The sequence below is a fragment of the Sinocyclocheilus rhinocerous genome, unplaced genomic scaffold (genome assembly GCF_001515625.1).
Source record: "Sinocyclocheilus rhinocerous isolate Xijiao unplaced genomic scaffold, SAMN03320098_v1.1 scaffold564, whole genome shotgun sequence".
Taxonomy (NCBI): Eukaryota; Metazoa; Chordata; class Actinopteri; order Cypriniformes; family Cyprinidae; genus Sinocyclocheilus; species Sinocyclocheilus rhinocerous.
This window is the reverse complement of record NW_015645070.1, coordinates 2,023,766-2,045,650: the sequence shown is the minus strand read 5'-3', so window position 1 is coordinate 2,045,650 and position 21,885 is coordinate 2,023,766. Positions and strand designations below refer to the sequence as shown.

The 21,885-nt window shown below is 38.4% G+C and overlaps 3 protein-coding genes across 4 annotated transcripts in view; 2 read left to right on the top strand and 1 right to left on the bottom strand.

Annotated features, from left to right (window-relative positions):
• Positions 1 to 1,014: 1,014 nt before the first annotated feature.
• LOC107705363 (tetratricopeptide repeat protein 9A-like) lies at positions 1,015 to 4,209 on the bottom strand. The gene is made up of 4 exons (XM_016508621.1): positions 4,189 to 4,209; positions 3,209 to 3,407; positions 2,672 to 2,854; positions 1,015 to 1,851 (listed from the first exon to the last, which is right to left on the bottom strand). Exons 1-4 carry the CDS (start codon positions 4,207 to 4,209, stop codon positions 1,769 to 1,771), a joined length of 486 nt encoding a protein of 161 aa, XP_016364107.1. The 3' UTR covers positions 1,015 to 1,768.
• Positions 4,210 to 4,910: 701 nt separating this feature from the next.
• Positions 4,911 to 8,315, top strand: med6 (mediator complex subunit 6). Of its 2 annotated transcripts, none has more exons than XM_016508638.1 (8): positions 4,911 to 4,976; positions 5,280 to 5,439; positions 5,636 to 5,727; positions 6,925 to 7,007; positions 7,093 to 7,201; positions 7,281 to 7,396; positions 7,497 to 7,524; positions 7,893 to 8,315. In XM_016508638.1, the coding sequence occupies exons 1-8, from the start codon at positions 4,955 to 4,957 to the stop codon at positions 8,045 to 8,047; spliced, it is 765 nt and encodes a 254-aa protein (XP_016364124.1). In that variant the 5' UTR covers positions 4,911 to 4,954; the 3' UTR covers positions 8,048 to 8,315. The 2 variants fall into 2 exon arrangements, with proteins under 2 accessions (XP_016364124.1, XP_016364125.1); XM_016508639.1 differs by lacking the exon at positions 7,893 to 8,315 and adding an exon at positions 7,809 to 7,885.
• Positions 8,316 to 9,348: 1,033 nt separating this feature from the next.
• The window catches only part of LOC107705362 (pecanex-like protein 1), a 32,163-nt gene continuing 19,626 nt past the window's right edge, over positions 9,349 to 21,885 (top strand). Inside the window, exons 1-6 of the mRNA XM_016508620.1 lie at positions 9,349 to 9,628; positions 12,169 to 12,383; positions 13,669 to 13,774; positions 15,336 to 15,369; positions 15,936 to 16,004; positions 17,676 to 19,301. Of these exons, the coding sequence (XP_016364106.1) occupies positions 9,476 to 9,628; positions 12,169 to 12,383; positions 13,669 to 13,774; positions 15,336 to 15,369; positions 15,936 to 16,004; positions 17,676 to 19,301 (2,203 nt within the window). The 5' untranslated portion in view covers positions 9,349 to 9,475. The remainder of the gene's footprint in view (positions 9,629 to 12,168; positions 12,384 to 13,668; positions 13,775 to 15,335; positions 15,370 to 15,935; positions 16,005 to 17,675; positions 19,302 to 21,885) is intronic.

Genomic DNA, 21,885 nt, shown 5'->3' with positions numbered 1-21,885 from the left:
TAGTAGAAAGAAAACATCCAAAATACACATTTAAATGTTTGTTTTATTACTTTATCTATTTGCATCTGTAGATTTCAATTTTGTATTTCAAAGGCTGTTTTCTCAAAATGTTTTTTTTTTTTGATCCTGCACTGAGCCAGAAATCTCTACTTTATTACTTATGTAGACCAGACTTTTCCATTCTATTCCTAACTATATTCTGAAGGTTTTTTACAAAGGGCTTAATTCATATATAATAATTCACCTGATTTATGTAACATTTTATTCCTAAAAACACGGTGAATTTATTTTCTGGCAGTGGACAGTATTTTCTTATTTCTGGAGCAATCCAAAGAAATATGATATAAAACAAGAATTCAAAAAAATAAGAATTTTGAACATAGCTTTATTTGATATTCAGATTTCTGTTCTGGAATTGTATGCAAATCTATGCATATTTCATTAGATAATGCATAATTTGCATATTGAAGCATAACCTTTCATAAATCTTCTAATACAAAACTTGTCTTAGTGTACTGTGATTAGCCACTTGATAAAATTTGACCCACCCTATTCACCATTTTTTATAATAATTATATATATATGGGATTTATTAAATGTGAGATTATTGTTTTGTAGTAATACAACCTCATTGGTCCACATTACTGCAAATTTAAGAAATACTGAATATTTGCTCAGCAATTTAATGAAATTTCATTCTTCTGTTACACATTCTGTTGCATATCTAGGACAGCTTCCCCATCTGTCTCCAAGAAAGATTTCTATGCAACCTCACCATAGCAACCAGAATGGAGCACTGAATTGGACAGTTTTGTGTACCTGCCGTTTAGCTGCAAGTAAAACCCATAATAAGCAGTTGATTACAGTGAAAATATAGATAGATAAAATCCCTTCTCTGTCAAAATTAAAAGATTATCATCAAACTAACATCTTCACTCCTCACCATCAGTAAGAATCAGAGATAAATCAACCCAGCATGGACAAAAAAACACACACTCCTACGTATAACAATGACCAGTTTATTTTACTCCTACATGCTTTTGTATGCGTGTCAGACTGTGCTTGATTCACATGCTTACACTCATGCCCACTGAGTGTGTGTGTGTGTGTGTGTGTGTGTGTACACTTAAGCCCACTCTCTGCGTGTGAGATCTTTCCCACTGCGATTTGAATGTGGGTGTTAAGTGAAGAGTAGGTTGTATATGATTGGCATCGGTTTCACTGGTAGTGCCACTTAACTGCACTTCAAATGAAGGAGCTTCATGTGTTTCCAGCAGAACTGCTTCGGAATCTCTAATAAAAACATCTTTGTCATGATCTGGAAACAATATGCAAATGAAAAAGCTGCAGGAATATGTAAACTATGTTTCACCAGCCACAAAATGATCTGAGGGTGTTCTGTGGAGCACAACTTCAGACCACAACCACTTTGAGAGACATACATCTGTTAGTTTTTCACTTAAATGCAACCGAGGAATAAAAGCAAACATTTTGACAGCACTACTGTACTTCAAAAAGCATAATAAATGCCATTGAGATCCCTGGTGGTCTCCATCCATGGTCTCCACTGTCTACAGCAGGGCACAGCACACCTGATTCAGCTCTTCAGTCTGAGCCAGAGACTGTTTCTGACAGGACTGAGACAGGTGTGTTGACCCGCACTGGAATAAAGTCTTCCGTGAAATGCTGAACCTCGTCCACAGAGAGTGCGATGAGGGAAGTGTGGGGTGTCCGCAGTGGAAAGCTATTCGAGCGGGAGCTGCTGTTTTTACGGAACTTCTGATTTCTCTCTCTGGGCATTTCGTCGAATCTTCATTTCCGTGAGCTGGATGTAGCGGATGACGTTTGTGTCTGTTCCACATGCATAGACAAAGAGGAAACAGCTGTTTTAACTGAGAAAACGCGGGCAGGAAGTGTAGTGAAAGAAAAATCATTTCGGTTTTGTGATTATTTATTATTAATCTATCAGCACAATCACTGTTGTCCTGAAGAGCAGGTGTTTTGGGTTCAGAAGCTGCTTCTTGTACTTGCACCTGAACACATAAGACTTGTGTAAGAGCTCAAATGAAGCCCTGAAATGCTGAGATAGTGTTTTGCGACTTAGTATAGAGTATAAAAGAAGATGATTTACACTTAATACAGTATATTATCATCATACTGGCAAGTGAATCAGACTAGACTGGCATTTTCTAAAATCTTTTTCACTTGTTCTTTGAGATATTTGTTTTGTTGTAATATGACCTCATTGGTTCACATTATTGCAAATGTAACAATTACTTTTTACTCTGTTTTTTGATGACATCAGAAACACATAATTGCATTTGGTATTTGTCAAACTTTTTTGAACCAAGGACCTCTTTCGATCAGCCTCTTATAATCGAATGCATCTCACTCTTAATCAACTTTGCAATTCTCAACAAGATATCATACTTGTAACAAATAAAATGTTGCAATGTTGTGGTTCGTTTCAGAGTGTGGTTATGTTCCAAAGCTAACATTTATAAAGGAAACTAAATGAATAGGAAATGTATTATGGAACCAAGGCCCCTGGAAATGTGAACATTTGGTGTTGCACTCTCATAACTTTCCGTGGTTGTGCAGTGAGATTTGAGACAGACTTCCGGAGGTCCATGAACCCTAGTGTAGTGTGTGAGAGTTTGATCCGACTGACCTGTGGGCTGCTGTTTGTGTGACTCCTTCAGGTAGTGCAGGGCTTTGTTGAAGTCTCCCAGATGATAATATGCCACACCAGAGCGATACAGGGCTTTAAAATTCTCGCCCTCCTTTCTCAAAACCTTCAGACAGTACTCTTTCACTCGTTCATAATTCACTAGCTCCATCTGCAACAGACATGCTACATGCAAACACAGACAGAACGAATGGCACCAATGCAAAATTGATGATTCGTGTTTATGATACTTAATCATGTTTTCTGCAGTTTAATAATCAAACGTAGGTATAAGACCTGCAATCTAGACAAACCATGACGTCATTCTATATGCAGAATTGAAGACATTCACATCTTTCAAGGCATATTCAGGGTTGGAGAAACCAAATCTAACAATTTGCCACTGAAACCCAGCACTAATGTGAATATTATGGTCTGCTTGCCTTGCATTCAGTCTTAACGGGTGGAATACATAGAAAACAGTCCTAAGTGCACTGAAAATCCAATGGTCAAAGTGGTGAAAGTGATGTGCGTTCCCACCTGCCAGGCTGTTGTAGCACTCCAGCTCCGCGTTCTCCACCGCGCCTTTCTGCTCGTCTGTCAGGCTGGACTTGCTGATGCTGGTCAGGACGGTGGAGGGGGACTTGCTGGTGTCAGGGTCCCCCAGCACGCGACACAGACCCTTCATTTCCAGCAACGCGCGGTGGTACTTGCCGATGGCCTCGCGGTATTTTTTATCCTTGATGGCAGGTTAGTATAGTTTGTGACTTTATTAGTTATAGACTTATAATTGCTCCTAATACCCTTCTTTTGATTATTTTAAAAAGAAATGTTCTGGATTATTTTACCGATGTCCTCACTACGTTTCTGGACCTTGATCATGTAAGGATCCTTGCTGCATGGGAGGGTCAGAGAGCTCTCAGATTTCATCAAAAATATCTTAATTTGTGTTCCGAAGATGAACGAAGGTCTTACGGGTTTGGAACAACATGAGGGTGAGTAATTAATGACAGAATTTTTATTTTTGGGTGAACTATCCCTTTAAGGATTAGTGGCATTTGAGCTTGACTGGCGTTGGGGTTGTAGAGTATGACTGTGGCTCATGTAGATGTGGAATGAAGTAGACCTTTTCTGGATTTTTTTGGGTATAATCCTGTTTTTGCTCTGCAGGCATTATGTGGTGTTTTCCGCTGCACTGCACTCATAGGATATTCTTGCAGAATTCTGCCTGCAGGGAGTCTGTTGGGTATTTTGTCCCTTCTGATGAATTCTTCTGTAGTGATGATGTTCCAACCAATGTAGTTTTAATTAGGTCCAGAGGCATCTTTCCTAATTCTTGCTTTCATGGTCATGTTGACTATAGCCTACATTATTAAGAATATAATTATTTTTGTCTTAACTGAACTCCTTTAAAATCTAAAATGTTGTACATCATTGTGTGTGTGTGACTGAACACTTGTAAACATAGTAAGACTGATCTAAGACTGATCTTAGTGAGATCCCGAGGGCTACTTGCTTACTTGCATAAACGTAGCCTTCATGTTAAGACTGTGTCATAAGAATTAGCCTGACTATTTTATATATATATATAATGTGTGTGTGTGTATTACAAACATTATTAAATAAACGATCCCGTGATGTATGATGTAATGTTCTGCACAATGCAGATATAATAATAAAACTTATTAGGACTTGCTTCAATACTTTATTAGCAAACTATGTTTTAGCAGCAAATCAAACAAGTATTGATTGATAAATTTTAAAAAAAAAAAGCAAAAGAAAGAAAAAAGCACACACAAAAATCATATGTTCCTCAGCATAGGAATTTCATAAGGAGAAGCGGGCATTTTCAACACTGAATTTTAACCATGAAACGAAATAGAAAGGCATTTTAATTCATAATTTTGAATTGGGTTTCTTTTGACTTATTTATTTGTCATTTATTTTTTATTTTTTTATTGCTGAAAACAAGAACATACAAAACAGTACAAAATGCAAAATATCAACAGTAGTGACACTTGAAAGACAAGATTTTGTCTTTCAAATGAGAAACATTATATTTGGGTATTTTGACTTAGACCCCACAAAAGAAAATATTTGTTTTATTATAAATTTAATTATTTTCTTAAGCAAATTTTACATTCACAATAGCAAATTCTCAAATTGTAAACCTGTCTTTGTGGTCTTTTTAAGGGTTGCTTTTGACTACTACATGGAGTAATTAAAAGGGAAGCGTCATAGAGCGTCGACAGTTATTGTGTCATCAGCCTGCGTCAGCGTGTGAAGATGGCGTCGCTGGATTTAAGAGGTAGTTTGTTGGTTTCGCGAATTAATTAGCAGATAGTTTATTTTCTTTGACAGCTTTATTCCTAGCAAATCCCATTTGCCATCACGTTGAAATGCTGTATAAGAAATATAAAATAGTTTAACAGAATGCTGGCTTTGTCCGGCCAATATAATCACTTTGCTCTTTAGCATTGTCACTATGGTTTGTTGTTGTTGAAGGCGCGCAGTATTATCTGAAATGTCTACGATATATTTTAGTGTTTTTTTTTTTTCCTTGACGGAAATATTCGCATTCGAATATGATTTTTTGTTTTGTGTTTGTCAGATAATTTGCTGGGCATCTCGTGGGTGGACAGTGGCTGGGTGCCCATCCTGAACCCCAGCAATGTACTGGAGTATTTCTCCGAGAGGAGCAACCCCTTCTATGATCGCACCTGCAACAACGAGGTGGTCAAAATGCAGAGATTAACCCTGGATCACCTCAAGTAAGCACTGCACTATGCCATTAAAACCGTGTTATACATAATATACTCTTAGGCATGTCAGGTATATTTTGTTATACATGTATTATACATGAATGTGTATTTATTTTACTGCCACTACTGATTGTTTTGTTAACTATTCAATTAAAATAGGTGGAGCTGTGTTGTTTGTGTCTAATTGTGTTTTCTATGTGTGTAGTCAGATGGTGGGTGTGGAATATATTTTGCTTCATGCTCAGGAGCCGATTCTGTACATCATCAGAAAACAGCAGAGACAGTCACCAACACAAGGTGAGTTTCTCCACTGCTGTTCAGATTCTGCTGTCTGTGTTGCCGTTTTTGCTTTTAATATGGTAATTTGAGAATATTTTTAGTTTGGTGCCTGCACTGTGTTTTCAGATGATGCTTTTTTTGTATCAGTTGCAGTGTTGACAGACTTGCAATCCAGGTCAAGTATAGTTTAAAATTATACTTATCACAAATAACAATGTTTGGTACAGTTTCAAAGCCATTTAAACAGTACATGTTGTTGTTAGGGTTGATGATTATGATAATAATAATACTAAATGTATTATATTTATCTGGTTTATCTCTCTAAATCATCAGTGTCAATGTAATGTGGACTGAGACACTCACTAATACTAAAGAATTTAGAGTCCTTTTTAAAGTCCTGGTACAAATCAATGTATATATTTTTTGTTCTGTTTAAGATGGACACTGTAAAGGTTCCAGCTCTTAATTTTGCTCTCAAAGTGCACCAGAATGACAAAAAGGACAATTTCAAAACATTTTAAACATAGGATGTTGTTGTCTATATGTGTTTTGCTTAAAGACTGTCTATGCAATTTGCATACTGGCGTTAAAACACTCAGGTTGCCTAAAGATATTTTACTATAAAAACAATAATCATTTTGCTTTGAATTTACATAATTTTTTCATTAGCATTTATTTTACAGTGAAGTGGTATTACAAAAGTAATGCCTTAGTCAGTTTGAACATTTAATAGATTAATAGCTTCTACTAATCACTAATGCAACAAGTTTTTACACGTTACATCTTTGTCCCCCTTGTTCTGCAGTTACTCTGTTCATTTAAATTGAGAGATTGAATTGCAAGATAATTTTAGGTGACAGAAGTTGTTTCAGAGGTTGTTACATTTAATTATTACATATTATAATTATTATTATTATTAGTAGTAGTAGTAGTATTTTTACAATACTATTTTTTGAATTCTGAAAGACCAGGAATGTTCTTTATCACAATAAATGGGGTCCTTTTTGCTGACTTTACATTCAACATGCTGACATTAAATTTCTTTGCAGAAAAAATAACTTTAAAATCTTTTTGTATGCTCGGTTTCCCTTGCTGCTCTTTTCCTGCTTTTTGCTGACTTTACATTCAACATGCTGACATTGTTGACTTTACATTCAACATGCTGACATTAAATTTCTTTGCAGAAAAAAAACATGTATGTGTTTCCCTTCCCAGTGATCCCTCTTGCTGACTACTATATCATAGCTGGAGTGGTGTATCAAGCGCCTGACCTGGGATCAGTCATCAGTTCCAGAGTGGTGCGTTTATAACCCTAGAATAATAATCTCTCTAACTCTTTTATTTCTCTGAACATTAAATTTTGTTTGTTTTGATGTGTCCTAGCTCTCAGCGGTTCATGGTATTCAGTCTGCGTTTGATGAGGCGATGTCTTTCTGCAGGTACCACCCGTCCAAAGGGTACTGGTGGCACTTTAAAGACCAGGAGGAGAGAGGTGAGAACACACACACAGCAGCAGGAAGTACAACTGTACCAGAAGTGCTAAAATAGTGTTGTGTATGTGTTATTTATAGAAAGGGTAAAGCCTAAATCTAAGCGGAAAGAGGAGCCGAGTTCTTTGTTCCAAAGGCAGAGAGTTGACACACTGCTACTGGATCTGCGCAATAAATTCCCCCCAACTTTCTATCAGGTATTGCTAATATACACTAAACATTTCTAACAGGTTTCCGAATGTTGTTTTAATTAGAGCATAATATTCTATTTAAATTCTCATTTTATGTTTATTTCAGCCCAAACCAGGAGAGAAGCCTGTCCCAGGTACGCAAATACTTGACTCAGTTTCATCTTATCACACGCTACAGATTACAATTTGTCAGATTTGCTGTAGATGGTATGGATTATACAGAATGGACAACACATTTATTTTGTACATGCATGTCTCTACATCATACTTGCATTTAAAAATATGTGAGTGTAATTACATCTGTAATTCATATATTTGAAAAAGCAGCATAATATGGTATTGTTTACATGTGGTTTGATTGAAGACCGACTATCCATTGGAAAATGTAACCGATTAAATGCTTTCATCACTAATATAGAAGAAATGAAAAGCTAAAGAAAAGCTTTGTAGACATTAGAAGCATCCTGCACTCAGTGAATAAGCTCTCACTCTCTGTCCATAGTGGAGGTAAAGAAAGAACCAGAAGTGCCGGTTGAGACAGTGAAGCCTCCAGAAGAGCGAGAGACGAAACCTCCAGCCCCTCCTGGCCCTCCTCGGCCAGCTCCACAAACTACACCCAACAAACCACCTCCTGAGAAGCGTGCACGCCTTCAGTGACACACATGCTGGTCAGCCACAAACAACTTTGATGTTGCAGGACTTCTGTGGATATTTCTCTACACCAGCTAACCAAGGGTGGACTGTTACGGTTATTGTATATAAATGCAGTTTCTTCATAATTTAATAGTTTTTGTAATAAGGGAACTGAAATGTGTCTGTATTTCATCTTAATGTTATTTTCTATATTTCAGTGTTGCTGAGTGTAGTATTATGCCATTCTATCACTCACAGTAAAAATACACCGTTTTTCAAAACTTGTACAGTCTTTTTCTGATCAAAAATGTTTTGGTATGTCCTTTGTAAGTGATTCAATAACGGCATAATGATTAACATAGATTGGATTGTGGTCTTTAAATGTGACCCTAGACCACAAAACCAGTCATAAGTAGCATGGATATATTTGTAGCAATAGCCATCAATACACTGTATGGGTCAAAATTATCGATTTTTCTTTTATGCCAAAAATCATTAGGATATTAAGATCATGTTCCATGAAGATATTTTGTAAATTTCCTACTGTAAATATATAAATATAAACAAAATTTTTGATTAGTAATATGCATTGCTAAGAACTTCATTTGGACAACTTTAAAAGCGATTTTCTCAATATTTTGAGAATATTTTTTTGCACCCTCAGATTCCAAATATTCAAATAGTTGTATCTCGGCCAAATATTGTCCTATCACGACAAACCATACATTAATGGAAAGCTTGTTTATTCAGCTTTTGGATGATGTATACATCTCAATTTCAAAAAATTTGTCCTTATGACTGGTTTTGTGGTCCATGGTCACAAATAGAGATGATACAGTGCGCAGCGCCCTCTTGTGTTCAGATGGGTGGCGCATATTTTGCGCTGCTGCGTGAATGTAAACAGCGCTCTGTTTTAGTGCTCTAAAACAGACTCCTAGCCAGATGAGAATTCCGCTTTATTCATAACCGTGACAATTAGTTCGACCCAAATACTGCCAGTCCTGGCCTAATTTATTCCACCTGGATGCGCACAGTAACCGTGCGTACAGTAAAATACATAACGGCACGATAGATTCTTTTAAAATATTTCCACGACATGTTTTCGTGTACCAAGCAAACTGACTAAGTGGATCTGGAGAGGGATTGGTTTATTTATTAAATAGTGTATTTAGGTAAACCGGTTGCAAAAAAAAAAAAAATCAGTATAGCACCAGATGTTTCGTCGATACACGCGTTCGCCACGCGGTGGCGCTGCAGAGTAATAACTCATCTGTAGCACGCGCGTCGCGCAGCGCTACTCTCTGCTCGAGCTGCCGGGTGCGCGCAGAGCACGATGGGACGGGAAGCGCAGCGCTGGAGGACCACAGAGAAGAAGATGGCTGCGACGGGGCTCGACTGGCCAGCGCTGTACCTCCTGCTCGAGGACGGCTAGAGAGGGGATAGGGGGCAAATATGGGGTCGCAGACCCTCCAGATCCTGCGGCAGGGTGTGTGGGCGTCGGTGACGGGAGGATGGTACTACGACCCCCACCAGAACACCTTCGTGAACGCACTTCACCTTTACCTGTGGCTGCTGCTGCTCTGCTTCCCGTTCACGCTCTACATGGTGAGAGATGCAACCGACGGTTTCCCTCTTGTCTCCGTCCTTCAGTCGTTATCAGCCCCTCTCTGTCTTTTCCTCATTCTTTACCCATCTCTCCATCCCCCCTCTCTCTATCATCCTTGTTCTTCTAGCTCACCTCTCTATTTCCAGTACACACAGGCTGTATGCCTCTTCCCTATTTCTTTTCATCTCTCTTACGGTGTTTCCGTGGTCATGGAAAACCTAGAAATATCAGGGAATTTTAAACCGGTGATTTCCAGACCTGCAAATGTGAAGGAAATATATGTGCTGTGTATTTTTTCTGGTTATGCTCGGCTTTGTGATATTGCATTGCGATGGTGCTCTGCGGTCTGTTTGTTTTAAACCACTCAATCTGTTCTGGTTTGGTTTGGGGAGTATTTGTTTTGGTTTTGACTGGGTTTTAAAGCGGATTTGGGTATTTCAGACCTGCTGTCATGAGGTTTGGTCTGTGTTTAGTCTCTTGTCTGCTTTAAAGGGATAGTTCAGCCTAACGTGAACATTCTGTCATAATTTACTCACCCTCATGTCCTTCAGAATCTGTATGAAGATATTTTGAAGAATGTTGTTGACCAAAACTGTTTGACTTCCCTTGTTTAGGAAAAATACACAGAAGAAAGAAATTTTAATATTAACACACTGGCATTGCCATAGATGAATCATTTGGGCTTCCAAAAGAACCTTTCAACGAATAGTTCTTAAAAGTTCATTTTAATAATCTGCAGAACCTTTTCCCCTACAATAATAATATAAAGATTTCATAGTTCCATAATTGTTTAGCTGACTTTTCAGCATCATTACTCCAGTCTTCAGTGTCACATGACCCCTCAGAAATCATTCTAATATGCTGCTTTGCTGCTCAAGAAACATTTCTTATTATCAGTTGTTGAAAATAGGTGTGCTGAACAACTAATGTTGTGGAAACCAGAATATCTGAGTAAAACCATTCCTTTTTTAAAAGAATCTTACTGACCCCAAACGTTTGAACACTATTAGCTCAAAACCACAAGAATGTCTTGTTTGCTATGAATTTAAAATATCTTGCTGTGTTCTTCTAAATGTTAAAGGTTTTTCTTGGAACCCTAGGTGCCAGTAAAAAAAAAAACCTTCCCACCACCAACCCATTGTGGCTTTGTTCATAACATATATCAGCTCATTTTTAATATGCTTTCAGCCAACAAAGTGTAGTACTCTCAACTGTATTTCCCACATTTTACCCTATGTAAACTAATTCCACATATTTTATTCCAAAATCATTACAGAAAATGCAGGAAAAAATGACAGATTTCATCTTTGTCATAACGACTCTTGAGCAAAAAAAAAATCCCTCTTCACCATGAAACGGTATTCTCCCGTTTGCATGATGTGTATTATGATGTGTATTATTTTTAAAGCCATGTTTGGTTCTGTGGGTGAAGTATCAGGGCAGGTCTATAGCGACTGGTGCCACTCGGTCCATTTTAACTTCCTGCACAGATCCATGCATCTAGGTTCTGCCTAAATACTCAGTTACCTTTCAACCACTGCTAAACAATATCATGTAAAGACTCACAGTAGTGCTGCAATCACTATCAATAAGCTGATATATGTGTTTTTTGTGAATGAATATTGATGAATATTGGACTGGGTGTGTGTCAGATATGGAGAGCTGTTTAGGGCAGTTATGGTGTTGGGTGGCTGTGCTAGAGACACAGATGTCCGTTCAGTGCCAGGCTGTTTTTAGCTTCTGCCCTCTGGTTGCGACTGAAATATTGTTGCCTCTTTTCATAACCCTGTAACTCTGTATAACACGGTCCTATATTTGTGTATGATATTTATACAACAGAGGGATGTTAATAGACTGGCATATGTGAGCATATCCCAATATCACACCCCCAATGCTTCGGTGTGCTTGAAAGTCAACATTTGAAATACAGTTTTTTTTATTTCCTTGATGGGAAAAAATGATCGATCAGTAATAGAACTAAAGATTGTACAGTACGCAAATATTCAGAAGTTGTGGTTGGTAAGGTTTTTCGTGTTTTTGAAATAAGTCTTTTATGGTCACCAAGGCTGCATTTTATACAGTAAAAGCTGTAATATCGTGAAATATTTTTACTAATGTAAACAACTGTTTTCTATGTTAATAATTTATTTCTGTCAGGAAAGCTCATTTTTCAGCAGCCACTACTTCAAAATCATTCTAATAGGCTAATTTGGTGCTCAAGGAACATTTCTTATTATTATCATTTATTTTGAAAACAGTTGTGCTGCTTAATATTTTTGTGGAAACTGTGATGGATTTTCTTTCTTTTTTATAGGATTCTTTGATGAATACAGAAGAACAGTATTTTATACAAATAAAAGATATACATATATCTTTTATAACATTAATCTCATTACACTATTGTCAGTGCATCCTTTGTTGAATAAAAGTGTTATAAAATAAAAAAAACTAAAATAATGTATAATAGATCAAAACCACAATAACTGCTTGTTTTCTACTAATTTAATATCTCTTTCTGTATCTCTCTCTTTCTCTGTAGGCCTTGCCCCCCACGATGGTGATTGTGGGTATCTACTGCGGGGTGATAGCAGGTATGTTTGCGCTGCTGAAGGCAGTGAATTATCGCCTGCACACTGCGCTGGATGAGGGGGAGGTGGTGGAGCTGCGGGCCAAAGGGAGCGAGGGACGGGGCCAGGGGGCAGAGCGCCAACGTGAAGGTACCGGCACCCGGCAGGAAGACTCAAACGGGCCTGGGTAAGAATCATGGTTTACTTATAAGCCATAACAAAATGTAGTGAGTCGCTGCACAGTAAACAGGTCTGATTTAGCTTAGGAAGGCTCTGGAATGGGTTTGAATCATTTTAGGTTTTGAAACGTCTCACAGTCTGAATCATCCCAAGACACGTTGTGAATCATCTCAGGGTTTAAGTCTTCTCAAGAAACATTCTGATTTGGTTCAGGAAAGTAATGATTTTTTGAATCTTTTTGGGTCTTCACAGGAAAGATTCTGCTCAGAAGGGTTCTAGTTCAGTGCAGTAAAGTTTTGATTAAAGGGACAGTGCTGTTGCTCAGCGGTAGGGATGTTTCTGAGAACTAATCTGCTGTCATGCTGGATCCATTCATCGCCCACAGAGAGAGAGAGAACAAGGGAGGAGGGACAGGGGTGAGTGAATCAGGAGAACTGAAATAGAGCCTTATAAACCAACACACACAGGCTGCTGCTCTTGTTCATTCACTCAGAGGAGTCTGAAACGGTCTGCAAACTTTCAGAGGTGAAATAATTGCTAGGTTGCATATTTTCTACGAGAGCAAGCATTGCTGACCGAGTCAGAACACATTAAACACAGTAACTCAAATCATGAATCAAGCATTTTAGCAAAGGTTTTCTCTTTACAGACATCAACAACTTTTCATGCATTAGAAAAGAACTCGTAGCTTATGTTTTTGCATTCTTATCTATATGTAAAAGAGAAATAGATTTAAGAGCCTCTTAAATGGATTATAAACACACATCTGGAGAGGCATTTTTGGTTGTCCAGGTCTGTACATGGTAAGACGGCTCTAATTAAGAAAATATATCTCTGCTTCGGGCCCTTGGTATGAAGAGCTCATGTGTTCCTAATTTTTCCAGACCCACAAATACGTCCTGAATGAAATAAATAAACCGCCTCTAGCGGCACCGAATGGAATGGCAAAAATAATGAAATAGATGGATGGTTTCTAGCTGTGGGATTACCCTTCACCGCTACATTTTATCCTTTGGGGGGCCAAGCAAAATAAACCTCCTAAAAATATTAAAAATAGTATAATCTCCCAAAAAGTGAAGGGAGGAGGGGTGGATCTCTGGCTAATGGGTGACAGACATTAGATAGAGAGACGCTAGAAATGATCTCCTCTCTGCCGGTGCCTGAGCTGCTGTGCAAGTTTGATCATAAATTACATTGTTAACTCTCTTGAACCCTTGGGGCTGTTCCTGTGTTAGAGTTGCTAGGTAACTAACCTTGTGTGTGTGTGTGTGTGTGTGTGTGCGGGCGCGCAGGGATCCAGGGGGTGGAATAGAGATGTCTGATTTTGCACGGGAGGAGACGCCACCGGTCGACTGCAGTTCACGGAACTCTTACGTAGGAATGGACTCTAACCATCAGGTGTGTTTGTGTTTGCTTTTTTGTGTGCATTGCGGGGGTTTTTTTTTTTGAAGCACTTTATCACCTGATTTGATTAATTAATCCGTTTCCTTAGATGTTATATAGTTAACAGAAATTCATTTCCACTGCAATTTGCCAGTGCCACCACAGCCAAAAATGTTTTTTGAAGTCACAACACTCACGTTAACAGATGAGGACAAGCTACAAATGTTATTATAATTTCTAATGTAAAAATAATAATTATTTGCTTTATAATTAGATAAAGACGTGACTGAAATAATAGTTTTCTGATTATGAAAAAGACCTCTGTGATAGTTACCTTGAATTTTTAATCTATGTTCCAGAACATCTAAAATTACCAATGAGAACATTTATTATAAACTGTATTATGTTCATTGTAACCAGAGTTGGGTGTAATGCATTACTAAGTAATGAATTACTGTAATTTAATTTAAAGTAAAATATTCTTCTAAATTCTAAATTTCTGTAATTTAAAGGGGTCATATGACGTTGCTAAAAAAATAACATTAATTTTGAGACTTTAGTCTTTGCAACTTTACAGATCTTCTTTATGCACCAAGAGCTTGTAAGACTCCAAAGAGAAAGGAAAAGTTGAAATAGCATCATATGACCCCTTTAAATGCAGTAATTAAATTACAGAAAAAGTAAAAAATAACAATAATTTAATTAAAAGAGCAGTTTCATGTCAATCCTTGTACTGTTAAACTGATCAAGGCTGATATGCTTATTTTAGAAGTGATATGAACAGAAATTACGAGTGTGACCAGTAGGCTATAGTATATAGGCCTACCATATTTCTGATCTTTGTGTAATTGACATGGCTGCAGCTTTATTTTTTCTTACCTCTTAAGTTTAACTTGTAAATAAATAAAATATGCTGCTGAACAAGAACCAATAACTTTTATTCTATTTGTTCCCTATATTGTCCTAATAACAAATTTGGTTAAAATTGGTTTATATATAGTGCACACACCTCTGCAATAAATCGTCATGTATTTTATGAACAAAATTTAATTTCTTAGCACAGATTTAGAAAGAACATATATATGTATATATATATATATATATATATATATATTTATTTTTGTTTAAAAACTTTTGTGCATATACTGCACTGATTATGTGGTAAAATTTGTGAATATTAGTGTTATTAGCTATTGGTGTTATTAGCTAAATGAAGCTGTCCTGGTTTAGAGTCTTTGTCTGTTTGAGGGCAACCTTTCAGTCAGAATCTCTGCCTTTTGCTGCAGTTTAATTGGTGAAACCTCAGGGGTGTTATGTTCTGGCTTATTGTACTGCTTGTCCCAAACTGTCTGTGTGTTGGGTCAGAAACTGATTGTTGAATCCTGAAATCATAAAGCGGAATCTCAAGCTGAAGTCATGTCAGTTAGTTATGTCATGTGATTAAATGACTGTGATGTGTTTTTGTGCAAGTCTGCTAAATTAGTAACAGTGATGGGAAGTTACAAACGTCATGATCTCATGTAAATGACTCATCAGAGCTGTTTCATTGATCTTATCCATCTCTCTCTCCCTGCAGATAACATCCCATGGAGGCTCAGTCACAACCAAACGTGAGTCATAAATTTTGTTTTTAAACTTCTGACAGTATTAGTATCTGGTAACCAAAAAAAAGGAATAGTTGAAAATGGAAAATTCTGTCATTATTTACTCACCTGCATTTAAACAAAAGTCTTGCCTGTCAAGAATCTCCTGTCTCTTGATCAATCATTATTGATTGTGTGTGTGTGTGTATATATATATATATATATATATTTATATAGCAACCCTGTAGTCTTAAGATGACAGCAGCAGGAACATTACAGGGTGTTCACTAGAAGTTGTATGACTTTTTTTGAGTTGTTAAAAACTCAAAGGACACTGTGTTGTGAACCAGGTTTACCGTAGCTATAAATAGAAGTGTTTAGGATCAAAGAGAAGAGGTTTTCTGCAGACAGCAGCGATATGTCAGAGGACCTGCAGTACTGCGGGCACAGGCCACGTCAGGGATGTGTTTGAATAAAGTTGCAAAGGTGAGCGGGAGAGAGAGAGAGCGAGAGAGAGAGGGCGGATATATTAGGTTAATGAATAAGTTATAAAACTTGACCTTCTCTGTCTCTCTCTCTCTGTCTGTTTGCAGGGGCAGGTGTTGGAAAGGCTCCTGATGACATCAGTTTGAGTTTGGCTCAGAGTTGCAGTCAAGACCAAGGTGTGAATCTTAATTAACTTCAGCTATAGAATAATGCCATGCAAATTAGTCTCTTTTCACCCAATTCTGTCATTATTTACTCACCCTCGTGTTATTCTAAATCTGTTTGAAGTTGTTTTTTCCATGTAACATCCAGACAGACACTGATGTATGTCAAATCTTTTCTTATAGGATAGATTTCAAAGATAATACCATCAGGAATCAGTTTTCCCTTCACTTTCTAATGGCAATGAAAATGTGCAATTTATGTATTTTTTTTCTAAACTGGCTCACAAGGTACTTTGGTGGTTTGGGAAAGTTTCTCAGAGTCATACATGCAATAAAACGTCTTTGTGTCCTCAGCAGAACAGAGAATTGGTCGGTTAGGCTCGTATTCTTACTGATTGCAGTTTTATTCAACTGTAAACTGTTTCATAAAAGCTGAAAACCTGTAATATAGAGCTGAAACTTCTCTAAGATGAAAATGGATGTCTCTCCAAACCTACAGTTTGTGATCAGTATAAAAGCCTTTTGTGAATAATAAGATGACACAGAGAGGTAACGTCAGCACTGCACGCTGGGCTCAGACATTCTAAAGCACATAATCAAAAGACCTTATGGACAGTGGTTTTTGGATAGTGTGCAGAATGGATTCTTGGTAATGGAGTTGTAACTGATTTTGGCAGAGGACTGTATCAGTTCTTAACGCTGCATTAGTGCTCAAGAAACTGTGTTTATTATGAATGTACATAACTACATTTTGACTTGACCCTGATTTATTTAAGTGTTTAAACATGTTTTTGGATTCAAAAACAGCTAAATGGAGCGAAATGGGGTCTCAGGGCTTATTTTTAAATGTTGGACTGTAATGCTGGATCATCATTTATCCAATGATTGAAAAGTGGCTATTTGGTTATTGATTAACTTTATTATAAGGCCTGCACTGCCTAACAATGCGTGAACATTGCAGCGGAGAAACTGACTCAAAACACTACAACACTGCCACTTTGGGTTGTGTATGTAATGAGTTTTTATTTTTGTCAGTAAACCACTGATATAATCATTATATATGCACACAATTACATTTGGAAAGATGCAAGCTTTGCTTCTGAATGCCTAAACTAAAGATTGTTAACCCAGCAAGTCTTCATTCACAATGAAATTCTAAACTGCAATATTTAACTTGTATATAACAACTGGAAAGTGTGCAATATATAAACAATATGATTTACACACTAAATCCAGCAGAAACTCCTGCACAGTCTGCATATTTTTTTAATGTTTGTTACAAATGTCAATACCTGCACCTTACTGCAATTTTCACTTGATATTTATGTGAAGTTGACAATTCTATACTCTTCAACTCTTTCACCACTTTCTCTGATCTGCTGTCAATCCTGCTATCAATCACACAAGCGTGTTGCTTGACTCCCATAGGAATGAATTGAAAGCACCCACTCCCCTGCTCTTGCTCTGAGCCAATGTAAACACATTATAATTGACTAAAAGTGAGAAAAGGAAAGTCACAATGAAGAGAAAGTCATTAGATTTTTATAACATAACACGGTCCGATAAATCGTTTGCAGTAAGACCTGGATTGTCCATTATGCCCATAGGGCCAATCTTGACTTCAATCTTGAAGTCGATGTAAATTTCTTACACTTTTTTTTTTATATTTCTCTTACCCTCTAGATTTGATGTCAGACCCAAAGATGTTCTGCCTCGTCTCCAATGACTCTTTTGCCTCCATGCAGCCATCAACCTCATTGGCTCAGGACCTTTATGGCTCCACCCCTCACCCTTTTAGTCAGTCCCTATCCTCTTGTGACACCGAAATTCCTGCCCATCTTTCCACCCACTCACAGTCTTTCCGGAAAGAGTCATCTCGACCTCGGAGATTGCCTCGCACATCAAGTTCTGCGGGATCTGCTTTTCCAGATCCTTCTCTGCCCGAGTTCAGCCTGAACCCTCCACCCCGTCGGGGAGGACTGGATCCTGTCTGTGAAATGGAGAACTCCAGGTCACAGAGGGCGACAGAGAGCTCCGAGCAGCCGGACTCTGGGACTCCCAGCACTTCAGGAACAGAGTGTCACAGATATCATCCGAAGGAACGCCGCAGGATATCACGGTCTGTTTCCCGAGAGACAGGGGAAGGAGAGTGTGCAGGGGAAGGGGGATCTGGGTTGTACCAGTCGGAGGGTGTACAGGGGGGTCGGGAAAGAAAAGGTGGGCGGAGTGCCGAAAGTTTGCGGAGTTTAAGTACACGCAGTAGCGGCTCCACTGAGAGCTACTGCAGTGGGACGGACCGGGATACCAATAGTACTTTGAGTAGCCTGCACAGCGAGCAGACAAGCTCCACGCACGTAGAGAGCCTGCTGTCGCTGTCTGGGGACGAGAAGGTAAATGCGGGACATGCCGACCCACGTAACTCTAATGTAGCCTCGGGGGAGGCTAATAAAAACCCCCATGCCAACGAACTTGCTACCAAATTGCCCATTGGCGATGCTCCCAAACCTGCAAACTCAGAGGGCCAACAGGGGGAGGGAACTGTGGAGGCGGCATCAAGGACTAGCGTAGATGTCTCTGCTGGTATGTCCCACCAGCACCAGGAGGCAGAACTAGACGAAATGCGTCCCAAAACAGCCAATCTCATTCACCGGGCTGCCTCCTCATCCGCCGCCAGCCGTAGTGGCCGGCGACGAAACGGTAAGCAGCGAGCAAGCAGTTTTGACGCCAGCAGACACCGGGAATACATTTGCGGACGTGGCATGGCAAAGCCTCGCTCTGCGGTCTTCATGAAAGGAGAGGAAGACTCTAGTGATCAGAGCGAACTTAGTTGTGCCTCCAGCCTACACTCCACCCACCAGCTCAGCACAGACTCCTCATCCAGCACACCCCACTCCTGCCCCTCTCCTGAGGATCGCCGTGGCCCCTCTCTACGGGCCAAAATGAACGGTGTGCAAACCCACGGTCAGAAGGACAAGGAAAAGGAACGGGAGAAAGACAAGGAGAAGGGCAAGCGCAAAGCTTCGCGACGCACTCCAAGTACAGGCAGCGCCAAAACTCATGCCCGGGTCTTGAGCCTGGACAGCAGCACTACTGCTTGCCTTAATGACCCCCACCATTTGGGGGCACCAGCAAGTTCCAGACCCCTTACCACCTCCAAGTCGGACCTGGAGGCAAAAGAGGGGGAGGTGTTGGATGCGGCATCCCTGCTGGGAAGAGCCTCTCAGCTTGAGTCAGTGACCCGGTCGAGAAACAGTCTGCCCTGCCCCATTTCTCTTAGTCACACACAAGACGCAACCACAGGATCTCGAGGTGAGCACACAGCAATGCGAGTTTGTACATGAACTTATTCGCTAAGGGCTGGGAGATGATTAAAGCGATAAATAATTCTGTCATTATTTGCTCACCCTCATGTCATTCCAAACCTGTACAGTATATTTGCTTCCATGAACCGCAAGGAGAAGCTTATCAGGATGTTCACGTTGCTCTTTTCCATACATTTGAAAAGAATGGTGACCTGGGGCTGTCGAGGTCCAAAAATGATAAAAAGCTTTATAAAATGCCCAAGCCATAAGACAGCTTTGTGTCAGGAACATGCTTGCATTCAAAGTCGCATTGTAACAGAAGTTAACTCAGATTATTTCATTCATGCTGTGACATACATCTGAGTAAAATGGATTATCAAAAAACTAAAAATTGTAGGATGGGGACTTGGTTCAATCCATTGGTTTTTGATTGGATGGTGGCAGATCTGAATGCAAGCTTGCAGTTGGGTTGTAATGAGGGGCGATGTTTAAGTGGACTGAATGATTGGAGAAGTCTGACACCAGAGAGTCCAGAGATGTTTCAATGGAAGATTGAGTTATGACATTTTGATTAAAAATGACAAGGTAAATAAATTAAATATATTCATGGATAATTTGTATTTCATGTCACCATGTCATTATTCTCTTTCAAATCTCCTTGATGTTTGCATAAATATGGCATGACAAGATGTGGCATGGCAGGTTTAACATCAGTAATGCAGAAAGTCAATAGTACATCGCGATTTGTAACTAATGGTGATTGGTGAAAATCTGAATATGCGCACATTCAAAGACTTTTGTCTGTTGCTCACGCAAAGATATTTGTCTTGAAAGCCACTGGTCACCATTCACTTTCAATGTATGGCAAAGAGCATACAACATTCTGCCCAACATGAAAAGAAAGAAAATCGTAGAGGTTTGGATTGAAATAAGGGTGAGTAAATGATGACCGCATTTTCATTTCTGGGTGAAATATCCCTGTTAAGTAGTGATCTCCTCCTGAGATCAGTCTGAAGTGCTAGACATCTGAGGTCTGCAGCAGGTCAGATGAATGTTTTTCAGCAGAATGTAGCTGATCAGATAAACAAGCTTTGCCCAGAAGCTAGTAGATGGTACATGTAGTGTGTTTTGCCAGTGCAGCTGTGACCCACAAACCCCTACAGAATTACTGAAGTCTTACTCTGACAGCCTGTTGAGTCTATATATGGAAGATCTGCAGGTTTGTTCTTTCCTCTGGTCCACAGTGATCATGCAGTCTTTGTGCAATATTTGCTTGTGTGAAAGTGAATTGCAGTGTGAATGTGGATTAGGGATGGGCGTATCGATCCGAAGTATCGATATATCGATACTGACGCGAGTATCGAAAGTATCGATACTCAAACAAAAAATATCGATACTAAGGTGCGCTTTATTTACCAGTGGTTTTGTTTATTTAACAATAATAATAATAATAATAATAATGCGTACAATTAAGTGGTTTTCATTACCCATTTTACTCTTAGTAATTTAATAATTTAATACATTTCATAATTTAAAAGTTTAGTGCAGAAGTATCGAATCGGTATCGATATCGACGATACTGCCTTGAAAAAAACCGGTATCGTATCGAAAACAAAATAAGGGGTATCGCCCATCCCTAATGTGGATTCAGTAATGATAAAAAATTTTGGCCCCTTAATTTCAGATTTAAACATGGCCTCTTTCTCCATCTGTGTTTCTGTTTGGAAGCACAGAATGTGATATATAGAGATATGTGTGAAATCTATATGTGCGTGCTGTGTGTATGATATCTTTTCTTCTGTGTTTGTGCTAATATTTAGAGGGTTTGAAATTTTAGCTCTGTACATTTCTGATGTGCGATGGACCAGTAACTGGACCATGTTTGAGGGAGCATTGTCTAATGTTCGTTGTCATGTTTCTGTTATCTTCTCTTAAAGCTTATTACTCAAAAATTAACTGGTCTGAACATAGCAAAAGCATTGTTCTAGAGCAAACCATTCTGTCTTGGTTTAAAGCCCTTTTAGTCCAGCATGAGATTGTTTAGACTGTTTTATTGTAGTAATAAAGTTTTACTTTCAGTGATAAGTCATCAGATAAGGTCAAAGTTCATTTGCAGTGGGAGTGCTGCAGTTAAAGTCCATGTTTAAAACTGCTTGCAAACGCAATGCGATTAACCATCTGGATGTCGGAAGATGACAAAGCAGGTTTAGTTTATATTATGCGTTTATCACTGGCAGTTTAGTTGGAAACACATTACCTTGAATTGTACTTTTTTTCTTTTAATCACAATAAGTTGTATGCAAGTTCCTAAGTATGTTTCTTTAAATTGTTGCCTTTGACTGCACCATGTTCAGCAAAACTTTGCTATATGTTTAATATTTAAAGATTTATGTAAATAAATACAATTCATTACAAATAAATTTAAATATTGAAAAAATAAATACATATATACTGTATACAATATTACTTATATTATTTTTTATATTAAAATGTTATATAATAGTTTATTAAATATTTACATAAATTTATTGTAATATATATATAATATTTTTAATACATTTATTTATATATATATATATATATATATTTTT